General features: G+C 41.2%; 5 protein-coding genes across 5 annotated transcripts; 2 read left to right on the top strand and 3 right to left on the bottom strand.

Moving 5' to 3' along the window:
• Window positions 1–1,207: 1,207 nt before the first annotated feature.
• On the bottom strand, window positions 1,208–5,304 carry AK88_00460 (uncharacterized protein; the record flags this gene model as incomplete). The annotated part of the gene is made up of 2 exons (XM_012478111.1): window positions 1,208–5,078; window positions 5,117–5,304. The coding sequence occupies 2 exons, from the start codon at window positions 5,302–5,304 to the stop codon at window positions 1,208–1,210; spliced, it is 4,059 nt and encodes a 1,352-aa protein (XP_012333534.1).
• Window positions 5,305–5,949: 645 nt separating this feature from the next.
• Window positions 5,950–9,411, bottom strand: AK88_00459 (uncharacterized protein; the record flags this gene model as incomplete). Its single annotated transcript, XM_012478110.1, has 1 exon — window positions 5,950–9,411. The coding sequence occupies one exon, from the start codon at window positions 9,409–9,411 to the stop codon at window positions 5,950–5,952; it is 3,462 nt and encodes a 1,153-aa protein (XP_012333533.1).
• A 2,873-nt stretch (window positions 9,412–12,284) lies between these two features.
• On the top strand, window positions 12,285–18,241 carry AK88_00458 (uncharacterized protein; the record flags this gene model as incomplete). The annotated part of the gene is made up of 2 exons (XM_012478109.1): window positions 12,285–12,753; window positions 12,885–18,241. The coding sequence occupies 2 exons, from the start codon at window positions 12,285–12,287 to the stop codon at window positions 18,239–18,241; spliced, it is 5,826 nt and encodes a 1,941-aa protein (XP_012333532.1).
• Window positions 18,242–18,779: 538 nt separating this feature from the next.
• AK88_00457 (uncharacterized protein) lies at window positions 18,780–19,046 on the bottom strand (the record flags this gene model as incomplete). The annotated part of the gene is made up of 1 exon (XM_012478108.1): window positions 18,780–19,046. The coding sequence occupies one exon, from the start codon at window positions 19,044–19,046 to the stop codon at window positions 18,780–18,782; it is 267 nt and encodes an 88-aa protein (XP_012333531.1).
• A 1,209-nt stretch (window positions 19,047–20,255) lies between these two features.
• On the top strand, window positions 20,256–23,594 carry AK88_00456 (uncharacterized protein; the record flags this gene model as incomplete). The annotated part of the gene is made up of 1 exon (XM_012478107.1): window positions 20,256–23,594. One exon carries the CDS (start codon window positions 20,256–20,258, stop codon window positions 23,592–23,594), a length of 3,339 nt encoding a protein of 1,112 aa, XP_012333530.1.
• Window positions 23,595–24,930: the final 1,336 nt, after the last annotated feature.

The raw sequence follows: 24,930 nt of genomic DNA, 5'->3' as shown, positions 1-24,930 counted from the left end.
GTGGGGGTGAAGCTCCCTAAAGTTTGCTTAAGGTGGTAAGTGTCCTCTTTCTCCCTCAGAGGTGATCTGCGTGGTGGGCAATTTTTGCCTCCTATTTCGCTCTTGCGTTTGGCACCTGTTTGTCCTTTTCCCCCGTTGCGCATCCTTTTGTGCCTTTCCTACGCGCCTCTCCACTCACCTTCTATATGTCGCTCGTGTTGATGTGTGTACTATCTGCTTGCGTTGTGCGTATGTTGGGTCTTCCACGAACATATGCGAAAACTTTCGGCCTTAAGTTTACTTCACCTTTCGCTGTCTGTGGTGGCTGTTAAATTTTCTCCACTGAACAGTGTTATGCTGTACATTCTTCGTTCCGTGAATACAACATGTACCTTTGCCTACTCTACTCTTACGCATATGGACCGAGCGCGCGCGCTTGGGTGTTATATACCCACCCCCCTAGCGCGGTCTACCCCTATCGGCAAATACCCCCACGCAGACGAATGTACGTACACTTATTTCGGTAAACGAAGCGTCAGTGGGTAAACAAAACAAAAAAAAACTGACCCTTTTTTTTTTTCTACCTCCCTAGTTACACATACGTGTCACAAGCGAACGATAGCCACTGCGAGGCTTCCCAAAAAAAATGACAAAAAAAAAAAATTATCTTAACTAGGACATAGTCTGGTAAGCAATTTATGTGATTGAAAAAAATTGCGAAAGAGCTTCACAGTTCTACATTCGCTAATTTGCTTAAAGGTAAAGAAAAAAGCAACATACATTTGCTTTTTCATATGCATACAACCACTTATAGACTTTTTTCCCCTGTTTCCATCGCTCCAAGAACGTTTCGCCCACTTTTTCCTGTTCTTATGTCGTGGCACCTTATACCCTACACACTTCGGAAACTGGGTCCTCTTGGTCACACGCGATGGGCTGAAAACTGGGACCGTTGGCAATGCTGCATGTTCGCGTGAGTAGGGTGAGCAGCGAAGGAGGTAGCCAAATGGGAAAACAATAAAAAACATAAACAAAAGAAAAATATAATAGTAACAGTAATGATGAAAAAAAGTCATAATAAATAGCTTTTTTTTTTTTTTTTTTGGAAAATTATGACCCGATCAGAATGTTTTTCCTCCAAGGTGTTCATCGCCCCCTCTCCCCCCGTGGCATTCACCGCTGCGCTACTTTTCTTCACTTCTCTTTTATGTAAGTCCCCCACTTCTTCTCAGATGACCCCATTCACACTTTCCACAAAAGCGTCGTAGAATTTACTGGGCTCAAAAAACTTCACAAAAAAAGGGTTACACAAGCCACCTCCCACCCCTGTGGAATAAAGAAAGGCAGTTGCCTGACTTGTTAAGGTAAAAAGGTGTACGTAAAATTCCCCCTCCGGTTTTACCTTGTATATTTTTTTCATATCACATTTACCTTGCTTCAATTCGTAACAAAATATTTTGCACACATTGTAGGAGAAGTGGTGGGTTTGGGGGGCATGCGTCTTTTCGTTCTCCACGAAGGGGAGGTTTTCCTGCACATAGGTTAGGAGATCCTCCAAAAAGTGAATTGTTTTTTCTATTAACATATTTTTAAGTACATCATTTTTGCACACGTTGAGAAAGTACACCCGATTTGTTGAGTGTCCCCATTTTTGATGATTCTTCGAAAAAATATTCACGGCGAAGGTTATGTGTCCATTCACAAAATGGACCAGATATTTCAGGGCAACTTTATGGGTACCGCTTCGATTCCCCAATCGAATTGACTCCTCAAGGGGTCGTTTCTCATGTGGACACTTCTCCAATCGGAAGAAACTTTTCACCACCTTGTTATTCACCTTGGCCTTGCTAACATGGCGCAGTTTTCCCCTTCCTGTGCACCCACCGGGGATGTTAAAAATAGATAAATTTTTATTAACTCGCTTTTTTTTGCATATATGGTGTAACAATCTTTGTACTTCTTCTTCGTTGAGGTTGGGTGGTGGGTCACCATGATCATGCTGACTGGTAGTTATTATGTCTCCCCGGTGAGATAATGCTTCCCTTACATATAATAGAACACCCTTTGCCTCCTCCTCGAATTGATTCACTATGCCCAGTAGTTCTACCCTGTGTGCGTTTACATTCAAAAGGGCGTTTCTTCCGACGTAGAGTTTGTCCGCCATTTTGTCCATCAGAGCTGGGCCCAATATGCGAACCGTCTTTTTCATGTTTCGCAGTTTGAAAAAGTTGGCGTAATCTTCTTTTTCTGCGTGCGCCATAGGTGACTTGCCACGGCTATTAAGGGGAGTGCCCATATTGGCCGGTTTAGCGGCGTTAGCTGCGTTGGCGGCGTTAACAGTTTTGGCGGCTGTCGCTCTGTGAGCAGAAAGAACCTCCTCGTAGTCCACTCCGCTGTCTCCTCGCACCCCCTCAGGGGTGGCTTCTGCGCCGCCCGAGAAATGCTCATCCATGCACACGGGCCTCAAAATAAACGTATTCATGAATGTTCCTTTTGTCCCTCGCGCTCCTCTTTCCAAGATGTGCGATTTGTTACTCAATTGTTCACCCGTATGGGTGGCACCCTTTTTGTCGCGCTTGAGGAGGACCCCCATGCCGTTTCGAAGATACAAATAAATTTTTTTCTTCCACTTTTCTCTTTTAATTTGTTTGATGAATTCGTCGAACCGGCTCCGCTGCAGCGCTTCCTTGCATGTCGCCTTTTCCCCCCCCTGTTTGGGTGTCCCCCTACTTCCACCGGCGTTGTTGAGCCACGTTTGACACAAATTTCCAATCACGTACAGGTAAAAATATAGAAGCAGTTTGTGCATTTTTAAGAGGAAGGGAAATTCTCCCTCCTTCAGAAAGATCCTCCGTATGGCTTTCTTTCTTTTCCTTTTTAACCGTTGCAGTCCTTCCGCATGGGGGTGGAAGTGCGCAAGGGAAAGTTGACCAAGACCATTGCGCTTCTCTCGAGTGGAGGTATGCACACTACTGGAGCGCCCCTCTTGTGCGTAACAAACGTAAAGGTATGGAAAAGCTACAACCACGTGGTGGACGTGTCTTAACATATGCACGAGGTCCCAGTTGGCAAACTTCTCCCTTTTATGACTAAGGCTAAACAAAAGGAAACATACTCTCTTCATTATTTTAAAGATTATTCCTCTGGTGGATAAAACTTGGAAGGCATAAAGTAGCTGAACCTGTTGAAGACTCTTTTTCTGCTGATTTTCCGTTCCTGTGTTTTTATCGTTTTTATGCGAGGGGGAGGGATGAGTATAGCCAGTTGTGCATTCCATTAGGGGACCATCTCTACCACACCAGTTGGTGTTAAGTATGGGTGGGAAATCCTTCCTAACGAAGTACACACATATGCACTCGCTCCTTTTCGTCCATCTTATTGACATCCTAAATTGTCTGCACCAGGTTAACATATGAGTAACATTTGTGCAGACCTGTTCGAGTCTCCTTTGAGCAAAATGTACATCCACTTTAGGGTTAAAGAGGTTGCACTGGGTTAAAATGGGTTCAATTTTGTGAAGCAGGTTGGGAATGCCCTGTGTGGGGGGATACTTTTGGTGTCTTCTTTGTGGATCTCCTGTGATCACTTCTGTGGAGTACTCCTCCTTTGCCAGGAAAAAATTATCTTCAATGTCGTAAAAGGTGTATGAGTAAATTTTTTGTTTGTTCTGTACATTTTTGCCGAAGCGACGGAATTTTATGTACCCCTTGAGAGTCCTGTTTGTAAGATATTTTTGGAGCTTCCTGATCAACTTTTTCTTCTGCTTATACATAACTCGAATCGAATGAGACAGTTCCTCAAGGAAGGAAGTAATGACTGGGGGGGGAAGTGATGTAACCCTCTCCTTGACCAAAGCACATTCAGTTGGCGTAGTGTCCTTACGCAATTCATTCGAAAGACACACAATTTGGTACTGGTCTCCTCCATTAAGGATGCCCAAAATGGGTGAAATAAAAACAAAGAAGGACTTAGTCATTTTGTGGAAGGTCAAAAAAATTTCCTTTCCCCTTTCCATTTTGCATGTATAAATATGTATATGACAATTTGGTTCCTTTAACAATTGGTAGATTTGTTCTGCACAGTTTGTTTCATTTTGGGGGGAGGGATAGTACTTGTATTTTTTAGGGCGATAAAATTTGAGCCACTTTCTTTGCTTTCCGGAAAGGGGGGTAGTAATACATAAATCGACCTGATCCCTCGCATTACCAACATCCCCATCGGTGTATCTGTGTTGAGTACCATGCACATTCTCCACAAGGGAATTGCTTTTTTTCGAGTGGCACACCTTACCCGTTATATCATTCTTCAAATGAACCGTAATGACCCTTCTATGTGGAGTGGACAAAGTGGAGCCGTTGTCTTTCCATTCATTATGACCCCTGTGCTGCTCTTGCGTAGAAGTAGAGTTGAGATGAAAACGATTTTGTGAATGGTTAAATTTTGCACTGATTAGAGAGTTTAAAAAGGGAGAAAGAGTCACCTTGTGATAGGTTCTGTAGTGGACTAACAAGAGATACCGATCAACGAACTTTTTGGAGTCCCCTTTCGAGGGTGGTGGTTCCCTTTTCGAGTTTGCTTCTCCCCCTTGTACCTCGTCTAACTGAGGGAGGGGGAAATTCCCCCCATTTTGGCACCCTACATTGGTGAGAGAGTCATGTGTGCATCCCCCACTTTGTCTTTCCGTCTGGCGTTTGTCTATGCCATCCCTCCCTGCTGTCGCCACATCGTAGAGGAACACTATGAGGGGTGAAAGTGACCCATCTTCTGCCTTTCCCAATAATTCCTTCTTCACATAATGAGTAATTTTTAAGAAAATAAAAAAATCTTTTTCTCTTCTAATCAGTTGGAATGCCGTTTCGGTGGGGATGGCCCGATCAGTCCATCTGACCACTATCTGTTTGCTTTCCTTGCCAATGTGAATTTTTCTTTTTACACAACAGAGTTGGAAGGGGTAACATTTATTATACCTCCTTGCACCCCTGGAGTGACAAAATGTATCATATAATATTTTTCCTATATATTTTGATTCGATTTGTGTATATAAAATTCCTTTTTTTTTTTTTTTTTTTTCACTCCTCCGTTTTCCTCTTTCTCTGCCTCTAGCAGGGGGGAGAGTACATGTTGGACTATCGAGTACCCCCTCAGTCTTTGCAACTCTTCTTGTAACCTTTCCTTGAGCACCTGTTTATCCTTCTCTAGGTTCATCATTTCAGTTGTATCATCCTTTGAAGCGCTCTCTTTTAAAACTGCTGGTGTGTGTGTGTGTGGACCGCAACCAATCCCTCCTCCTATAATATGTGTAAAGTACCCGACCAGCATGGGCATTATATGTGTAGTGAATATTTATATGCATTACCGGCATTTATTTTTTTTTTTTCCTCCCTGTTTTCAAGGACATAGCGACTTCTAGTAGGATAATTGAAATGGCTAGCCTTTTTAAAGGCAACTTTTGGCGTGCCTTTTTTTTTTTTTTTTTTTTTTTTTTTTTTTTGACGATTATACGTTTTAGGGTTTTGGATGGTCCGCCCCAAATTGGTGTTTTTTTTTTTTTTTTTAAATGGAGAACGCTAGTGCAAACGCCGCTTTATTCTTACAAAAGCGTTGCAACCTTGTCGACACGGAAGCGCATGTAACTACATGGGGCTGTTTTATATAATGTAACACAAGTGATTTAGCGCACTTGACGATATACAAAAAAAAAAAAAAAAAGATTTTCCACGTTTGACGCTGTTCCGAACTGGTTAGCCACAGCTACCTACTCCTCGTGGTGAACTATGCCCACATATCACGCATGTACAATTTTGGCAAGCACACATAAGTGAGGGTTGGGGGTAGACCCAACGAAGTATATATATATATATATAACTACTCTTTTATGAAGTGTATTAAATAGGGGGTGGGTGGGAAATCCACACATGTGTTTGTCTGGGTAGGGGATAGATAAAAAGGTAATAACCCCCCCTTCCCACGCTAGCCCGTATTTTGCATGCCTGCTGCTATCGCCTTGATGGAAACTATGAGGGCGTCATTGAGGGAGGTGTAATCAATGTAGGTCTTTGTCACCTCGTCATATGTGGAGTGGTTCGTTTTGGATGCGGGTCTCTCATAGGAAAGACTTATGTCCCCTAGATCTTCAAAAAGGAAATCATTTTCGCCCTCACTTTGTATGTAGGCGGAGGAGTATGATTCAAGCAAGGGATGAAACTTTGGGTTTTTAATTAATTTGCTTTTTTTCCTGCTCAAGTATGAGTGAATGAGCTTGCTTCTTTTCCGGCTGATGGGACTTTCATACGGGCTGTCCATCTCATCCTTGGTCAATGAATTACCTACTTTTTGTTCTTCATCATTTGGGTTTCCCTTCGTGGGTGTGAGTGGACCACCATCTGCTGTGGCGGGGTCAGTAGTCGGGTGATGGGCGCTTTGGCTAAGCACTGGTTCCTCTCCGATGGTAGCATCGATATTCTTTTTAGGTCGATCCATCTCTTGTACCAGTTCCCACTCGCGTTCCTTCTCCCGCAATCGCTTAAGTGCTTGAATTTGAATCAAATTACATACGACGACCCATTTAGTCCTGCTCTCAATGGAACGCTTCGTAAGTAAGTCGTTGTCACAGAAGGTCTTCTCATTTGTAACGAGAGCCGTAAGTTCCATGGCCTTCTTTAATTTCTCCCTGAGCATGACACCAATGTACTTTAGTTCCTGAGGGACCAGAATGTCATACTCCTCGGTAATTTGCAAGCTGGCCTTGGCCATAACCATGCTAATAAGGTTAAAGAAGCTTGTACAGAAGGGCCAATTTTTATACATATCTTGCATGAGCCACAATTTATCCTTTGTTAAGAGATAGTCATACAGTTTTTCAATTCCAAGCCATACAGGTAAATGCATTCGGTTCTGTGTCCACGAGAAAACCCAAGGGATTGCTCTGAGCGATTCTACATTTCCTTGTTTCCTCTTTGATGGTCTTGATCCCAAATTCAGTTTTCCTATTTCAATCTGTGGGGTTGCACATCTAAAGTAATTCACAAAATTTTTATTTTCATACACGACCTGTCTGTACTCTTTTGTGGTCAGTTGGCTCATTTCATCCATGAGCTCTCTCCATTCGTCCTTCACCAAGACGGTATTTTTTAAGAGAGAGCATTTCAGTAGTGCACTGATATATGTTTCAATGGAGCGTAGCATCATACCCTTAAGGCCAAAATCTTGTGCAATGACTTCTCCTTGTATAGTAACCCTAAGATAATTTTTTATCGTATTGATTGGTTGTGAGAGTATAGCTAGATGTTGTGGTCCTCCTCCTCTACTAACACTACCTCCTCTTCCATGAAAAAATCGGACCTCTACAGAATATTGTTTTCCTATGTGTACAAGTTTTTCTTGTGCTTTGAATAATTCCCAAGCAGATGTGAATCTGCCTCCATCTTTTCCTGAATCTGAATAGCCAATCATAATTTCTTGTTTATTATCAAAATGGGTTCTTAAATGGGTTCTATACCATGGGTTCTTAATTAAATTTTCCAAAATGGTGCAAGAAGTTTGAAGAGATTGAATTGTTTCTAACAGAGGAACAACTCTTTGTGTCTTTCTCTTTGCATTTTTTTTCAATTCCTTTTGAAAAACCTCCACTAATAAAATGTCTGAAGCGTGGTTACACATAGATACGATATATGCCCCCAGTGAACTCTCCTCAATTTGTGAACACACATCAAAAGTTTTTATGACGTTTAGGAAATCGCTGGGGACATCTTCCTCCTGTTCTATATTTTTCGGTATTAAGGGTCTATTGGATTGAAGAATGTTTGTAAGGAAATTTATTTTTTCTTCTTCACACATAAGGGAGTACTTTTCAGTTTGTAATTTCTCACATATGTAATCCATGGCCTGAATGTGTTTCTGTGATTCTTGTCTAATGTCAAGTTTCATGAGGTGTAGGCCAAATATTTTAACATTTCGAATAACATCTTTTAAATACCCTTCAGCAATGAGAGCATTTCCCGAGTCAGACAAACTCCTATAACACTCCATAAGAATTTCTTCAAACTCTTCTGAATTTTTAAACATTAATTTTTGAAAATTCTTATCTACTGGTTGGTGAGAAATGAGAGCTTTATAAACTTGCACAGTACTTTTGAGCTTAGCCCAAATGACTAGAAGAGCTCTCCTGTATATTTCTCTCTTGTTAGACTTGGAAAAGGGAGAAAACCAAAGAAATTTTTGTGCTAAATATTTTTTATCTTTATCGAAGATATATTGAGAGACGTCATCTTCGAGGAGTTTAACATACGTTTTAAAATTTTGAGTACAATGGTGTAGGGTTAAATTTCTTATCAGTTTTTCTACCATAGGAATGAATAATTCACATCCTCTTATTCTGTTCATGTAACAAACGTATCTTGTAGTTTCAGGTAGAACAAATGGATTTCCATCTCTGTCACCTCCTGCCCATGAAGAGAAGAGACAAATGTTCGACTCCAATTTGATTGGAGGTAAATTATATTCATAAAATACATTATCTATATACCTCATAATATGAGGTATTCTGTAAAAAATACAATTTTCAACAATGTCGACTAGGGATATGGCTTCATCAATGGGTGTGGGTTTAATTCTTCGAATGACGTCTGTTTTCCATGCGGCTAGTAAATACGTTTTCAAATTATCGTACAAAATTTTTTTTTTGTATAATTCTTTATCTGTGTTATCTAGCTTGAGTAACAGTTCTGCTAGCTGTATGTAATTTTTCAGGAGGGATGTCCTAATGGCTTGTGTCGGATGGGTCGTCAATACAAAGTCTATTGTCTGGTTACACAGTTGTTCATAAATTTGGTTAATTTCAAAGCCGTTTTTAATTAACATGTGGAAAGTTCCCTTTAGCGTTTCATACACAGACCCATATATTCTTTCGTTTGGGGTGAAGGACATATCGAATGCTTTTCTCCTCCTTCCTCTATGAGCCCACTCTGCAAAATTGGATAACACACACATGTGGCCAAATGCATTTACAATGGTACCTAGGTATTGGTCATCTAAATTGTAAATGGAATTTTTTAAAGAATTAAAATTTTCTTGTGTTTGGTTTTCACTGTACTGTTCCGATAAATCATGTATCGTGCATAGGGTTTCGAATAATTTGTGTGGGAGGTTATCCTTGAGCATGTCGAAGAGGAGGAAATCCAGTGCCTTGATGTCGTCCTTGAGGGGCTTTATGAAATCTACTGGGTTTTTGGTTTCCACCATTTTGCCTTCGATGAGGAACTTGAGCTTTCGCTCCCCGCAGGGGTCTCCCCCCTCGGCATTCTCTTGCGGGTCGACCTGTTCCAGCGGGTCATCATGCGTCTGCTCCGGCGTCTCATCTTGATGCGGGTCATGGTGCCCGCCATGGCTGTCCCCTTGGGGGCATCCCTCCTGGACGCTCGCCTCGTCCTCCATCCTCGCCCAGCTACCCTATTGCTGTGCGCGTGTCCTTTCTGCGAAGAAGCCAAATGTGTAAAGCGGAACGACTTAAGTCACACACACACACAACAGGGGGGGAAGCTTTTTTTTTTTCTTTTTTTCTTATAAAAGGGTCAATATGTGTGTGGAGGGGGAGAAAGGAGGCTCTTCACAGGATGCGTTTTTAAAGAGTTCTCCAAAATGCGACGCTCGCGTGGATCTCCAAAAGGGAAAACAATTCAGAAAAAGGCACAAAATTTTTTCACTGCGTTTTTGCAGTACAGGTGGGAACTTCGACGAGGTGTGATCAACGAGGTGTGATCGACGAGGTGTCATCGACGAGGGGGGGTCTCTTCCTGAAATGTGTGTATATTCACCCACGCACATTTGTTAGCCGTGCAAAGGAGAAGCCGACAGGGGAAACAAGGAAAATGCGGTGAACCGTATTGAATTAAAAAAAAAAAAAAAAGGGTACATATACAATTGGATCACATTTACGTGATCGTCTCTCTCTTTTTCATCCGAACGGAGCTGCTAAAAGAGGACACCCCTTTTTTTTTTTTTTCTTCTTGAGTTGGGGTATGCATGTCGTATTAACAGGAACCGAGTGCTCCTTTCTCGTCGTCAAAACGGGGGGGGGGTGAGGAAAAAAAAACTGAGTACTGAGCAAGTGACCAAGCCAAGGGTGTAGTCTTGCACAAAATGAAAATGCGGCACACACACGTTGTGATCGATGAGAGGCGATATTGGCAAGTGCACAACGCGGGGGAGAGGCAAAAAAATTAAGGACGCAGAGCACCTGCGTAGATCTACACCTGCAGTAAAAGTGGAACAGACGAAGGAAACACTCTCCCCTTTTTTTTTGCAGGATAAACCGTTTTGGTAAAATGTCTATGTGTGTACCTTTGGCTTTTTTTTTTTTTGACAAACCTGGCATGTAGCCATCCCCCACCAATCGCATCGCTTTTAAAAAAAAAAAAAAAGCTACGTCCATCGTGTAAAGTAGGCGAAGTATGCGACGGATCATCCCTCCTGTCGCCACAACAGAACTAGCTAATAATTGCAAAGCACAACGTCCGCAAACCACTTGTGCTGCATACCACTTGTGGGCAGAGAAGTTGCCCCCGGAGCATTATCACCAAATGGAATTTAACCCCTCATGCAGCGAAGAGAAAACAGAGCAGCATAAAAAAAAAAAAAAAAAGGGAGGGATTTTATTTTTCCTCTTAGCAATATAATATGGGGCTGTAGAGGCTTCTTTTCTCCTCGTCTTACTGCAAATGTGTGCACCTGCACCAGTTGTGACGATAAATATTTTTGTTCAACTAAATAGCTTTTTAGACTTTATGCCAAAATGGAGTGGCTACTGCTTGGTGTGAGCCGTTTGGAGGGGCCGTTTCGGCGTATGTACATATATATACATATGTATGCGTGTGCGTGGAGGGAAATATCAGGATGTCCATTTTCTGTGCTGCGCGAAGCTTCGTGAGGTACCCTTAACAATACATGTGTTCATGTAGGCAGAAGTGTGTATGCAGTTGGCCAGCAAGAGGGAAGAACGAGAGGTGTAGTTCGTCATCCTAACTGGGCAAGTGTCCACCTGGGAAATTGTAACACATTTGCTTCTTTTTTTTTTTTTTATAAGGTATGGCGCTGCGTGTTCGTTTTTTTGGTAGCTCGGTGGCTGTGCCAATTTTTTAGAAGGGATACTCTCTCTACCAGTCACGCGCATAAACATGCCCCCTGTAGACTTGCGTACAATGGCCACAAAGTGAAGGGGGAAAAAAGACGAAGAAATGCTCACAACGACTGGTCTTTTTGCATTCGTTCCGTTCATTACATTGCATGTGAAAGCAGAGAATTTCTGCTTTGCTCGTTTCATCCCACATGGTGCCATTTACATGTACCAAAAATGAAGTAAAAAAAAAATTATATAAATAAAAAAAAATAAATAAACCCCAAAGTGAGAATAAAAAATCGCTTCAGATGACACAAAAAAGAATAACTGGGGTATCCATCTTAGTTGCGTGAAACGTTTCGCAATTTCTGATCGATGTTTTATTTTATTATTTATTTATTTTTTTTTTTTTTTTTATACTCCCCAAGGGTGTTGCCCAAATTATGCATAACTCGCTTAGCCATTGGGGTGAACAATGGAATGGCATATATATATATGTTGTTCCTGTTTGCGTGTTTGCCCGTCGTTTTTGAATTTTTATTGTCTCCTCCCCTCCACACCTCAGTAAATTATACATACACAAATTTTTTGTATAGCACGCCGATGCCTCTTTTTCCCTTGGGCGTTGATTTTGGCAAAATTTTGGAAATTTATTCCATTTTTTTTTTTTTTTTTTTTTTAAATATTTTTTTTTTTTTAAAATTTTTTTTTTTTTTTTTTTTTTTTTTTTTTTTGCTTTAAATCTCATGGCTATTTTTGCCACATTTGTTTTGTATGTTTTTTCGCATTTGGACTTATATTTTTTTGTTTTACTCTCGTTTGTGTTTTTTGTTGCCCCGTTGGTTCTTTCTCTCCCCATAGATGTTTTTTCTCCATTGATGCGTCTGCCCGTTTGGCCAAAAAAACATGAAGAGAAAATGCTTGTAAGGCGGCACATCGCCTCCCCAACACAACGTGCGTGCCCCAACCTGAGCAGCTACCAAGTTGGCCCCTGTGCAGACCACATCGCAACGTTGAAGAGGGGCAGGGAGGAAACGGCATCCCAGAAGAGGGAAAAAAACTCAGCACACGATCAATACGATTGTATGATCATATAACACCCACACGCCGGCACAGGGAATGCGCTATACGCACTTATAATGACCCTATGAAGGCGCCCAGCCCCCCCCTTCACGAGAAAAAACACGCAAAAATGAATTACATAGAGAGGAACAAAATTGAAACTATTTATAAGGACGACTACACAGACTTCACGAGACTTAGCGACTTTGAAATTTTTACCAAAGATATTTTAGTGAGCCTAAAGAAATTGAATATTGTGGAAACCAAGAGGAAGTATGAAAAGAAATATGCATTTGCTAACGCTGAGCAGAGGGACAAGCCTCTGGCCCCTCTTTCCCTGTTCATCACTGTAGACGACACGTGTAATTTTTTAAAAAAATTAATAATAAAAAAGGATTACTGTATAAAATTAAATTATATTTATTACCCTCATAATAAATGTCAAAATGTGATCCCCTTTAATGTGAATGAAAATTCTCACCTCTACAAGAAGAATGTGAAAACGGTCAACTCGTTTTATTGTTTGCATGGCAATTTGAATTGCTCCGAGATTGTTCTTTTCCCCGCTAGGACTTTTCCCATACAGCGTTTTTTTTTCGGTAATTTTTTTTTTTTTTTTTTTTTTTTTTTTTTTGTGCTGACCACGGTTGCGCAGTTTGGCTAGATTGCGCAGCGATGCGTCCTACCACTCACACATGCGTCTTTTTCCACCGCCCCACTCGCCCCTTAGTGAACGAATACGTGGAACTCGAAGTCATAGACAGGAGTGCCCCGGAGGAAGAGCAGTACATCATCCTAGAAAGTCTGTCCCTGAGTAACCTAATGTTAAACGCGTTGAAGCAAGCCCTGGATGAGTTGGAGATTTGCCTGCCGACCTTCGTTGCGGTGGACAAGAACTACTACATATACCATGGCCATTTCTACACGAGCGACTACACCTACTTTAAGTGCATGCACCCGTACATAACGGTGCACAGGAGGGACTCCGGGGCGGCACGAGGCACGACCAACGCAGCTGTCAACGCAGCCGTCAGCGCATCCGCCATCGATGTGCCCCAGAAGGCCAACTACGTCTCCCTGTACAAGGGCACAGGGTTCGAGGTGAACTACAACTCCTTCAAGTTCTTCAACTACTTCAAATGCTTCTCGTACGACCAGCTGGTGGCCCTCTTCTCCCTCTTCATTTATCTGTCCAACGTGAGGGGGAAAAATATTTACAAAATAAATGTGTATATAAAAAACATATACTTGATTGACAAGCCACAGTGCAGCCACATGCTCAGGGCCATAAATCTGAGGAACAAAAAATTCAGCCTTTTAAAAATGCTGATCAGGGGAAAAAAAGGAACAGCAAGAGGGGAAGGAAAGGTGGGGAAAGGATGGGTAGATTGGAAAAAGGAAAATGAAATATATAGGAAGAAGAGTAAACAAATATACATTTTTAAAAATACGTACAAAAGGAATTCCTACGACAAAAGAATTTTGCCTCACATGTACCTAAACCATATTTATAATTATATAAAGAGAAAAAAATTTTATGGACGAAGAATATTTCTTTGTTGCCATGTGAAGGAAAGGAATGGCTCCCTCGGCATCAGGGGTGATAGTAGTGAGGCAGCAGGCCCGCTCAGGTGGTGGATTGTAAATCGTAGCATTGGAGAAGAGGAAAGAAGAATAGCTACTCGAAATTACCTGTACAGCATGAAAAATGACCTTTTTGGAAAACCCAGTTATTACCAATTTAGCGCTTTAAAGAAGGTAAAATTAGTGAATGCCTTATCTGATGATGCGAGAGGGGAAGATGAGGAGGAGGAACAACAGGAGGTGGAGGAGGGGGGGGAGAATGATGATGATGATGGTGAAGGGGACAATAATGAAAAGACTCTTCCAGATTATTCCGATTCATCTCTTATGTTTTATCCCTGCCCATCTGTAACTCAAAATAGCAATTATGAAGGAAATTTGGAAAATGTCAAATCCAGGAGGAAATCCACCTTTGAAGAAATAAATCGACTATACCATAATTTGAGGAGCCACAAGAATTTACCTAAGAGTGAGAGCAGCCCCTTTGTCTCCATTTATGTGTTGAATTTTATTAACAACATGGAGTATAAGATATTGGGTGGGCTGGCCAATGTGAATGGTGATGGTGGTGGGGTCGCCTCTCATATCGATGCAGTTTCTAATATGAGCAGTGGGATGTCATCCCTCATTGGTGGATCCTCCAACCTAAGTGGAGGCCCCGTTCATGTGAATCCCCACACAAACTTGCGAGGCACTGAGATGGACAAGAGGAAAAGGAAAAAAGGAGTCATGAATGTTTGGAAAATCAGATTCATTAACAATGATAAGTACAAAGGAAAAAATAGCTTCCTCTTAAAGAATATACTTAGGCTATACTATAACGAGTTATTAGAATTAAAAAAAAAAAGGAATGACAATGGAAAGCAGTGCAGCAACGATATGATGACCTCGGTGCAACACTATGTGATGGAGTTCATGTCACTTAAAAACAAGGAGTGGGTAAAGGATAGGGAAATTGGAGCTTATAGTTGCTTCAACATCGAGGAGGATTCCACAAGGTACTACATCGACAAGGTACTTAACAACATGTTTAGTAGTAATAAAAAAAATGTGTATGAATGGCCTCGGGGTCGGGGGTCTAGAGGGAAATTGCGGCCAAGGAAAAACGCCTACAATGAGTGTGTCGGTGCAGAGGAGGCGCAAAGCAGCGGTGGGAGTCACTCGAATAATGACGCGGCAATGAATCAGAGTGGTGTAGTAGGGGGTGCTAACCACAAGCCCATCGGGGGAAACCTTTTCGTAAACAAAATTGACGGAGAGCTCTTCCCCCAGAAGAAAAATCGAGGGTATCACAACCTGTATGAGAAAGATGCCAAGGAGGTGCACTTCATTTTAAAGAAGGGAGACAATTTTCCCAAGAGGAGGGGTTGCCCTTTGTATGACAGGAGGGGCTTCCCTTTATATGATAGAAGGAGCAGGCGTGGGAGGGACCCTCGGTGTGGTGTGGGGGGAAAGGGGAAAAAAGTACAAAAGAAGGGGCAACAACAAAAGGGGGGCAGTCAGAGTGCTGAAAGCGACGATCATGTCGAGAGTGACAGGAGGAAAACGGCGCAGAGAAGCCAAACGAAGCTAGAACAACTGGTGAAGGATTTCCTCAAAATTAAGGAAAAGTACTTCCTGTGCCACCACGAAGAAAGAATAACCATTTTGTTCTTTTACCTCATCAGCCACTCGAGTAATTTAAAAACATTTTATTACATCTGGAATCAGTTCTTTGACATTGTGCGAAATAAATACGAGAACAACGAATATATTTTCAATGACCAAATGTTTCTGTCTTATGGTCCTTTGAATGTTTATTCGTACAGATGCTCCATCCTGTCTCAATACATAAAGGCGTTAAACATTTCTACTCAGCAATTTAAAATTAACGAAATGAAAAATCATATGAAATTGAAGAAGACGCTAAGTATTTTTTGTAACGACAGCGATAATCCTTTGGGGAAGGAAAACTCCAACAATGGAAGTCTGTCCAATATAAATGAGAATGAAGCTTTTTTAAGCATTTCTCAGAGTAAGAGCAGCAATAGCTTGAGCACTTTTTTTAAGAAAAATACATTTGAGGAAAATGTTTTTTATTCTTGTGAAATGAATGATAGCAGCAGTGTGTGCAATCGGAATGGTTACTATGGAGGCGTTCGAAATGAAAACAGCTCACCCAATTTGGAGTTGGAGTACAATGGGAGCACGGAGTCGATTGCGCGTGTTGCGTCTCAGGCGCCTCCCGCGCCCGGTCTCTCCTCTGCCAGCAACAGCGCCAGAAGCGGTGCGAACGTTGGCCCGAGTAACGACGCGAACGTTGCCGCCAGTAGCAACAGCATTAGTAGTAACATGGGTGACAACAGCGCAAATGGGAATAGCGGCAAACCGGCAAAATGCAGCAGCAGCAGCGCGCCCCCAGGAACCGAAAAAAAAAAGGCAAACAAAAAAAGAAGCTTGATGATATCGAATTTTTTCCCTTACCCATTAAATAACATGGAGCTGTTCATAACTAAGAACAACGGAGGAACGAAGGAAGTGAATGACCAAGACGATATGATCACCCTCATACATGAAATATTAAGAAGCAACAACAAGGACAGTTACACTTATACGGATTTCACAAAATGGTATAGAAATAATATAGGCAATTTTTGCTACACCTCCCAAAATGTGCTCAAGTACTGTTACAAGAGCATAAAGGAAAGCTACTTTGTTAATGTAGATGTAGGTTATATAAAAGAGAAATGCAAAGAAATTGACGAAAAATATTATAAGGGGGGGAGTACAAATGATTCCCTTCTGAAAAAGGGGAAGGAGGATTACTTGAAGAAAATGTTCCAGTACGTAAAGAACAATTACGATTATATAAACAAAATTAAGTGTCCATTCAACACCTTTTTCGTGGGTGAGCTGAACCTCGACAACCTCCTAAATTTAAATATAATTGATTTACTCGACTGTGCATTTAAGGTCTTTTTCATTTCTTATTTAAACTCCGTGATGAACTCCAAGTTGATTTACGTGAGCAAGATTCAGGACATTCTGGCGAGCATGTTTACCATTATAAAAGGTATTCACAGGAGGGGAAAAAGGAGGAGTAAGAAGAAGAGGAAGAAGAGTAAAGGGGGAGAGGGAAAGCACCGCGGTGAGGGCAATCGTGGTGGTGACAACGTTGTAGAGAAGCCTCCCGGGAGTCAACACACTGCGTCTGAATTGGATAAGGATGCACGAGGGAAGGATGATCACCCTGGTGATGGCAGCCTTCCCAACTCGACTTCCAAACATGATGTTGGTGATGCTGCTGATCGTGGTGATGGAAGCCGTCCCGACTTGAAGAAGGATCACGTAAACCGTTGCCCTCTTCGAACTAACCCTTGTAATAATGATAATGTAGCGAAGCAGGGGAACAGCAGCGATGAAAACTTCCCTTCTGCTCCAAAGAGTGATAACCACCAAGGAGGAAAAGAAGCGCCCCCCACGAGTGATGACAATCGAGACAACCTAAGCCATGCAGCGGCTACTACACTAAGGGACAATCCTCCTGCCCATGTTGTGAAGTCACAAGAAAATATGAACGACTCCGAAATAAACAGCAGCGATAATGTAGACTTTTGCTACAGTAGTGAACAAAAGGCAGGATGTAAAAACAGCTTCAACATTAACAAGGAGGAAAATTATTTTAAAAATTACTCTGTTGATTCAGAAAAAAAAAAAAAAAAAAGTACATGCAAAAATACCAACTTTTCCAGGGAAATTAAAAAGACATGCAAAAAAAGGTACCAAATTATTTTTAACCAGAAATTATTTCTCTTATTTGAAACATGTGAGCAAATGTTTAACAAAGCAGCATGGCTGTATAAAATTTTTAATAACGGTTTGAATGAAAAAAGGATTTTCTCTTTGATTAATACCATCCTGGAGTCGGAAGAAAAAGAAATTATTATCAACCCCAAGGACCAGAAATATTTTTACGACTTTATTAAAAACATTTGTCTCAATGAGAACAACAAGAATAGCGCGTTTGAAAAAAAGTGGAGCAGCAGTGCCTCCAAGTTCCACAAAATAAACAAATCCATTTCGTCAAAAAATTTAAATAAAACTTTTAAGGCGAAAAGCGAGAGAAGCGAAAGGAGTGAGAAAAGTGAAAAAAGTGAAAGAAGTGAAAGAAGCGAAAAAAGCGAACGAAACGAAAGGGGAGCAAAAAATGACAACAACAGCAGCAGTGCTAAGAACCCCGTGATTAATAACCCTTATCAAAAATTGGGTGTATCTGTGAAGGTAAAAAAGAATGATTCACAGCCTTCCCAAACGACCAGTGATGAAAAAAATATGCTCAACAAAGATAAGCTGTCCCTCCTCTTGCACTCTTACAATAAGGAACAGAATATTCAGGAGTGCATTATTGACTTTGTCGACCATAGCTTTGGAGACCCTCTCTACAACACCCCCGCGCGCATGTACTGCAGCGTGAACCCGGTCGACACAACGGTTTCGTTTGTTAAGACGACTTCCATTTTGTGACTCCGCGTTAGTGGAGGGCTTATTTCTGCCGTAGTTAGACCGATTGGGCACCACGTCCGCTTCGTGTTTAACCCATTTTTGAATCCCCCTTTTACACATTAGCAGCCCGTCCATTTGTTTGTTTATGTAACTTTTTTTTTTTTTTTTCTTGTACACTTTTGTCCGCGAATTCTCCACAACTGGAGCAAACCGGTTCCATTCGAACGATGACCGCTTCCGCGGCTGCTTATCTGTATGCACGTTGCGTGTGGCGCCGTGTTTCCCCCAACGCTGGTGAGGTCTTATAAATTATGTTTTTAAAAAAGCATTTGCGCGCAAGTTGGTGACCAGCAAAAAGAAATTAAAATGTAAACGAAATGGATAAGTGAAAAAAAAAAAAAAAAAAAAAAAAAAAAAAAAAAAAAAAAAAAAAAAAAAAAAAAAAAAAAAAAAAAAAAAATCAAAATGCGCTCCGAAAAAAAAAACGCCCAAGCGTCGCAGCGAAAGGGCGAAGGAATATCTGCTTTGTAAAGCCTCTATACGAGGGGGGGGGTATGTGCTATACGAGATAATTAAACAGATCCTTCGCCACACAGTGGTCGATACATATATACATTTCTTCATGCTGCCCAAGACAATTTCCCTTCATTTCTGGTTTGGCCTGTACTCTGCTTACGCAGCTCTGATACTCGTGGACGGGTCGCACACATTTTGCCTGGCACTTTTTTTCCAACTCGATCCTTGGGTCCACGGTCCTTTGACTTTCCTCCCTCTCTTTAAACTTAGGGAAGCGAACAAAAAACTCGGTGTAATACGGGTATGACATGGTTGCGGCTAAGGGGGAGGGGGGATATGCCCTTCCAACGATCGTATGCTCGTCTGTGCCTGCAGCTGGGCGATTTCTTCAGATGCGAGGTTTTTGTGTGTGTATGCGCTTGCGTCACGAGGATTCCGCTTTAACTAAACACAACAGGTGCCCTTCTCCGACTTTTCCTCAGTTGCGCACGCGTACAACTCTCGCGGGACTTGGCTACACAGCGTCTCCTAATGCGATGTAAAATGGGGATGCCGATTTTGTGTTATTTTGCTCGCAAATTGGGGATGCGCAATTTGGGTCACTTGGGCAAGGCGGTGGATACCATGAGGTAAGAAACATGGAAAGGCAACAAGAAAGGGTAAATGAGAAGGGAAAAAAAAAAAAACGAAAAAAATAAAATAAAAAATTGCAATGAGCACAGGAAAAATGTGACACAATTTATCGAAACAGGCGAAGCAAAAAAAACAAAAAAAGGGGAACCGCCTGACGTGCACCCCAAAACTGCGTAGCTTGCCGAGCCCCTAAAAGTGTACACCGCGTGTCCCCCCTTCTTTTGCGAGGTGCACTTGGCGCTTTCTGTGAGAACAAATTACAAATGGAAATTTTTTTTTCAAAAAATGAAATCAACTCCAGCAAAGTTGTATCGCGTCGAAGATTAAAATGAGGTGAATTAGAATCGCATTTGCTTCCAAGCCGTGCCCATATTAGTCTACCGCGCCGGGTACACAAGGAAGGCACAGGGGGAGGAACCCCGCCGCCGCAAATAGGCCCATATAGCTACTTGCGCGCAAAGTTGGATACGTGCAACGTTAGCTGGAACAAACAGTTGGCCTGAAACGTTGTTGCCAGACGTGGAGGTTGAGAGTATTATTGTAAAGCGCTAAGAGTGGAGGTTACAAAGGAAGAACAAATAAGTATACACAACGGTATGCTCCATATATAAGTATGCATGGGACGCTCTAAACATTTATGTTTTTGTTTAGAGGAAGGGGCGTAAATTTGTAGCGGGTCTGTAGTTGAATGAGGCGTGGCCAAGAGGAACAGTGCGGTGTATATCAGGCAGGGGTGTAAGTACATATATGTGCAAGAGCGAATATGTTAATTTGTGTGACGTCGGAAGGAAAGGATCCTCAGGTGAATGCACAGACGTAGAGACACATAAGCGCGCACACCCCTGAGCAAAGTTGTTCAAGATCTGACACCAATGCTATGAGCAGCATGGTTGTGAAACTGGGAGGACCCTCCAAATTGTTCCTCCTGGTATGCTTCATCTTTCAGCACATTGACGCAATTCTGCACCTGAATAATCGCCACGCGAATCACGAAAAGGGAAGAAGTAAACTCAGCGTGAATTTCAAGGGGAGACGCGATATCGCTATGGGGAAAAGAGGAGGCAGGTTCAGCGACAGGGGACACAAATATGCAAAGGTTGGTACTCCATCGATAATGGATTTCGTCTCTCTTAAGGAAAGGAAAAAAAAAGTTCAACAAAGGGCGTACTGTAGTGGGAGGCCCTTAAATGAACTTGGGGAGTATTTGCTACGCCACGTAAGCAGTTCTGTGTTGAGAAGGAATTTGTTTTTTTTAACTCCTCCATTGGGGAAGCAAGATGGGCAGAGAACAACGTGGCGCTTCTACACAGGAAAGGTATGGGAGAAAAAACCCAAGTGTGGATCGAGGCTCGCGATGGGGGAAACGGGCAAGGAAGATACTACCCCCTCTGAGGAGAGTGTAGATAGGGAGGTTCATGAAAATGGGCAAGATGGAAAACGTCTTGTCGTGGGGATGAACGAGGACAGGTCCGCAGAAGAAAGAGAAAAAATACAAAGGCTAAAAGAATACATGAGAAAAGAACTGCTGACCATTGAGTATATTGACGAAGAAAATGAACTCAGCGAAGTTCAACTGAAGGTGAACTTGAAGGGAAGTCTGAGGGAACACTACTATGACATGTGTGTAAAACAATATAAGGAAAATAAACTCAAGGAAAATAAATACGAATATTCTTATTTGAAAGACATCCCTATTAACAATTTAATTAATTATATTAAGAAAGAGGATTATTTAAACATTTTCCTCAAGCATGTGAATGATGATATAATTATGGTTTATAAAAAAATGAAGAACCTACATTTGATCGGATCCCCAAGACTTATGAATAACATTAACCACATAACCATTAGCAAATTTAGCGATGTGCATTTAACCTTTTCAGTTGATAAATTCCCCAAAATAAAATTTAACAAATCTTATATTCGGTTACCAATGAAGGTAGAAATTCCTCCATATGAAAAAGGCAGCACTTTTAAGGAATTCCTAAAGGTTATAAAAAATGAAAAGGAAAAAGAAAATGAAATTATAATAAATGTTGATGAAAATCATAAGGTGGATTGGAATGACGATGTTTATGTTAATGTGTGCAGGGGGTGGGTGTACAATTCGAGTAATGAGTATTGTAGTGATATGTGTGGCGTGGAGGGAGAAGATACACAGAAGAAATTGAATTCACGTGGAGAAAAAAACGGCCAAGAAGAAAATGCCGATGATGCAGCATTAAATGAAGCAATGAACAGTCGAGATAAAATTAAAGACCTCATCGATATTGACAAAACTGAAGAAGAATTTATTAACAGCGCAGATATGGGTGATGAGAAGAAGGAGGAAGAGAAGTATATGCACGACAATGACGAAAAACTTTTTAATGATACAAATATGAAAGGCATGGAAGAGTATAAGTACTATGACGAATTTTTGCAGAGCTCTAAATTTACAAAGTACTTTAAAGAAGGGTATCAGCTGCCGACTGATGTCATTTCCATGAATGGAGAAGTCATCACGGTGAAGGAGAATTACAACCCCTTGGGGTTTAACGAGTCTCTTATTGGACTTTCCAGAAATGAGAAAAAAAACATAACCGCCTACCTCCCTGTGGATCTGTTCAAGGCGCACTTTGACTCCTCCCCCTCTGTGGAGGACCAGAAGAACTGCGAAGAAGGACCTCCCAAGGTTGTTAACGACATTGACAAGGAGAGCATAAGCAAGTTTAGGGAAGTCATTTACACTGAAATTAAGAAGCTCAAGAGCGGCAGCTTCTTTCGGGAGCTGGAGGATATTCTGAAGAGCAACCAGGGCAAGTTCTTCGACCGGGAGTCAGAAAGCGGGCAAGGAGCTACCGGTCAGGCGACTACCGCAGAAGGGAACTGCCGAGGCCCCGCCGCGGCGCAGGACATTGAATTTATCCTAAACGATAACAGCCCCTTGTATGATGGAGAAGAGATGCAGGGTGAGGACGAAGAAGGAGCGCCATCGCATCTGCAGTCGCTACACGCACCGCCGGAAGGGGAGGACCACCCCATAGGAGACGAAGCGGACCAGGAGGAAGAAGTCCAGTTCAACAAAAACTTCGATAAATACCTGGAGGAGCTGCTCAAAGATGATATCAACTCCCTGGACGAGAAACTATATGGGAGAGGAGCAAGTTCAAAGACGGGGGACATTTTGAGCAACGTTTATGACCCCAGTGAGTACGAGAAATGTGAAGAGGGCAATGCAAAAGGGGGTATGGGTGAAGAATCGGGTGATGAAGAAATGCTAAATGATTATATACTTGGAAAGTGTGACTTGGTCAAATGCATATTGGAGGTAGAGGTGTTAGACATTAAGTCTCGAAAAAGGTGCGAACAAGATATTAACGATTATGTGAAAAAAAAATACAACAAAACGGTGGATGAGCTTCATGATGAAATTGAAGAGAGAGCCATGAAGGACATACAGCACAAATGTGTTGACCAGAGGAGAATGGAAGCTTATAAAAAATTAATGGAAATTTCGTCTCTAAATGTACCCAGAACATTGTTTCAGGCGCAAGGGAAAATACTATACAGCAGTTATTTGAAGAAAAAAAAAATGCAAAGCAGCGAAAATGATAAAAACGAAAAAGTGTTAAGTTTTGAAGAGTTCATTAACAAATCCCAGAAAGAAATTTATGATCAAGTGAAATTTTCCTTTATTGTTAAAACGATTTTCCAAAACGCCAAATTAAAGGTAAATTACGAAAACGTAATAAAGGACGTGTTAAAAACGTTACTTAAAAGCCCAACAAATAATGTGAAGTCTTTAATAAAGAAAATTCATACAATTCACCAGGCGCAGAGCGTCCTTGATTTTGTGTCCCTCAATGGTGACATTTCGTTCGCGACGAATAATAAATCGTCTGTCAATTTTTCAGTCACCATGAAAAAGGGGTCCCACTACACCAAGGAGGAATTCCTGAATGCAGACGAGGCGTTGGAGGATGGCCAAACAGGTCTACACACGGGGGAGGTATCACCATCGGGGGAAAAAAACCTTTATGGTGAAGGGACGGCAGGAAAAAATGACACACAAAATGGTGAAGACCAAAAAGGGAAACAGAAAATTTTTAACTTTACAGACGAATCCAATTTCGTAGTGGAAAACAAAAAGGAAAATAATGAACAAGTGGAGCTGGAATATTTTACCTTTAAAAAGGGTGCGAATTATACCAGATATTTTGAAGAAAAATATAAAAAAAGATGAAGCAAGAGAAGGAATAAAAAAGCAGTACAAAAAGCGGCTTCGGGGGGAGGGGGGGGGGAAATTCCCCCCACATTTGATGTTATACACCTGCATGGATTGGCGTTATATAACATCACACCATTGGGGATCGTCCCATGGATTCATTTTTTGGAAGATTAATAATTTGTGATCCCGCTGGTGAAACTAAACTCTGTTGCGCATATGTACATATATACATATACACATGTGAATATATTTTATGCGTACATGTGTATATATTACATACATTATATATTACATGTACGTAGACCCATGCGCAGCGCTTGTGCAACGGCGCGCAGGTACCGCGTTCGGTTTGCGTACACATAATAACCTCTCACGTGCATGTACACCCATTTGTGTACACAGAAAAAAAAGTAACACTTGCATCTTGGCGCGCCCCCCTTGGCCTATTCGTTTGAAGTGGAAGAAGCAAAAAAAAAAAAAACAAAAAAAAAAAAAAAGCGACATCGAAAAAGGTATATTTTTTTTTTGGCATTCTTTTGTGCTTATCGCGGAAAGGTAAGCAGATTGATATGAGAACATTAAAGAAAAAAACAGATGAACACACTTTTTCGCCTTTTTTTTAAAAAGTGCAAGCGCAAAATTATACAGCGACTTTAGCGCGGACGCATGCCTCCCTGTCGTTAATAAATTTGCTCTTGATTTTCAATTCATTTTATAAAGGCAACATTTTTTTTCATTATAAAAATGGAAGAAAATGTCTTCCTTGTTTGAAATCATTTTACATTTAGCTCAAAGTTTTTCGATTTTTTTTGATGTTTTTTTATTTTTTTTGATTTTTTTTTTTTTTTTTTTTTTTTTTTTTTTTTTTTTTTTTTTTTTTTTTTTTTTTTTTTTTTTTTTTTTTTTTTTTTTTTTCCTAACATAACACACAAATTATATAGAAAACAATGTTGTCACTGCTGGGGTGTTTTACTATTGCAACTTGTTCACGCAATGTAACGTGGTATATAATTTCTTCCCGCCGCCATTTTTTTTGACCGTCATCACGACTGCTGTGTGTTTGCCTTGTACACCTTTCCCCCTCTTGTTATATTATACACAAGTACTTTTGAAGAAAGTGAGGAACGTGTAATGCATAGCTACTAAGTGTGCTGTTTTCTCTACAGCGTCCTCGTTCTATAGGTGGAACGCCTGGTTTGTGTAAACGACGCTGTAAAACCACAGCGCGCTGTAACCATTACACTTTAACAATCCCCCACTGAAGGTGTAACACCATATATATATATATGTATATGTATATATATAATGACGGATGCAAGAGAATTTGATCACACTGGAAGTTGCAAGAATA

This window comes from Plasmodium fragile, assembly GCF_000956335.1.
Source record: "Plasmodium fragile strain nilgiri unplaced genomic scaffold supercont1.4, whole genome shotgun sequence".
NCBI classification, from domain to species: Eukaryota; Apicomplexa; class Aconoidasida; order Haemosporida; family Plasmodiidae; genus Plasmodium; species Plasmodium fragile.
This window is presented reverse-complemented; position numbering and strand designations above follow the sequence as displayed.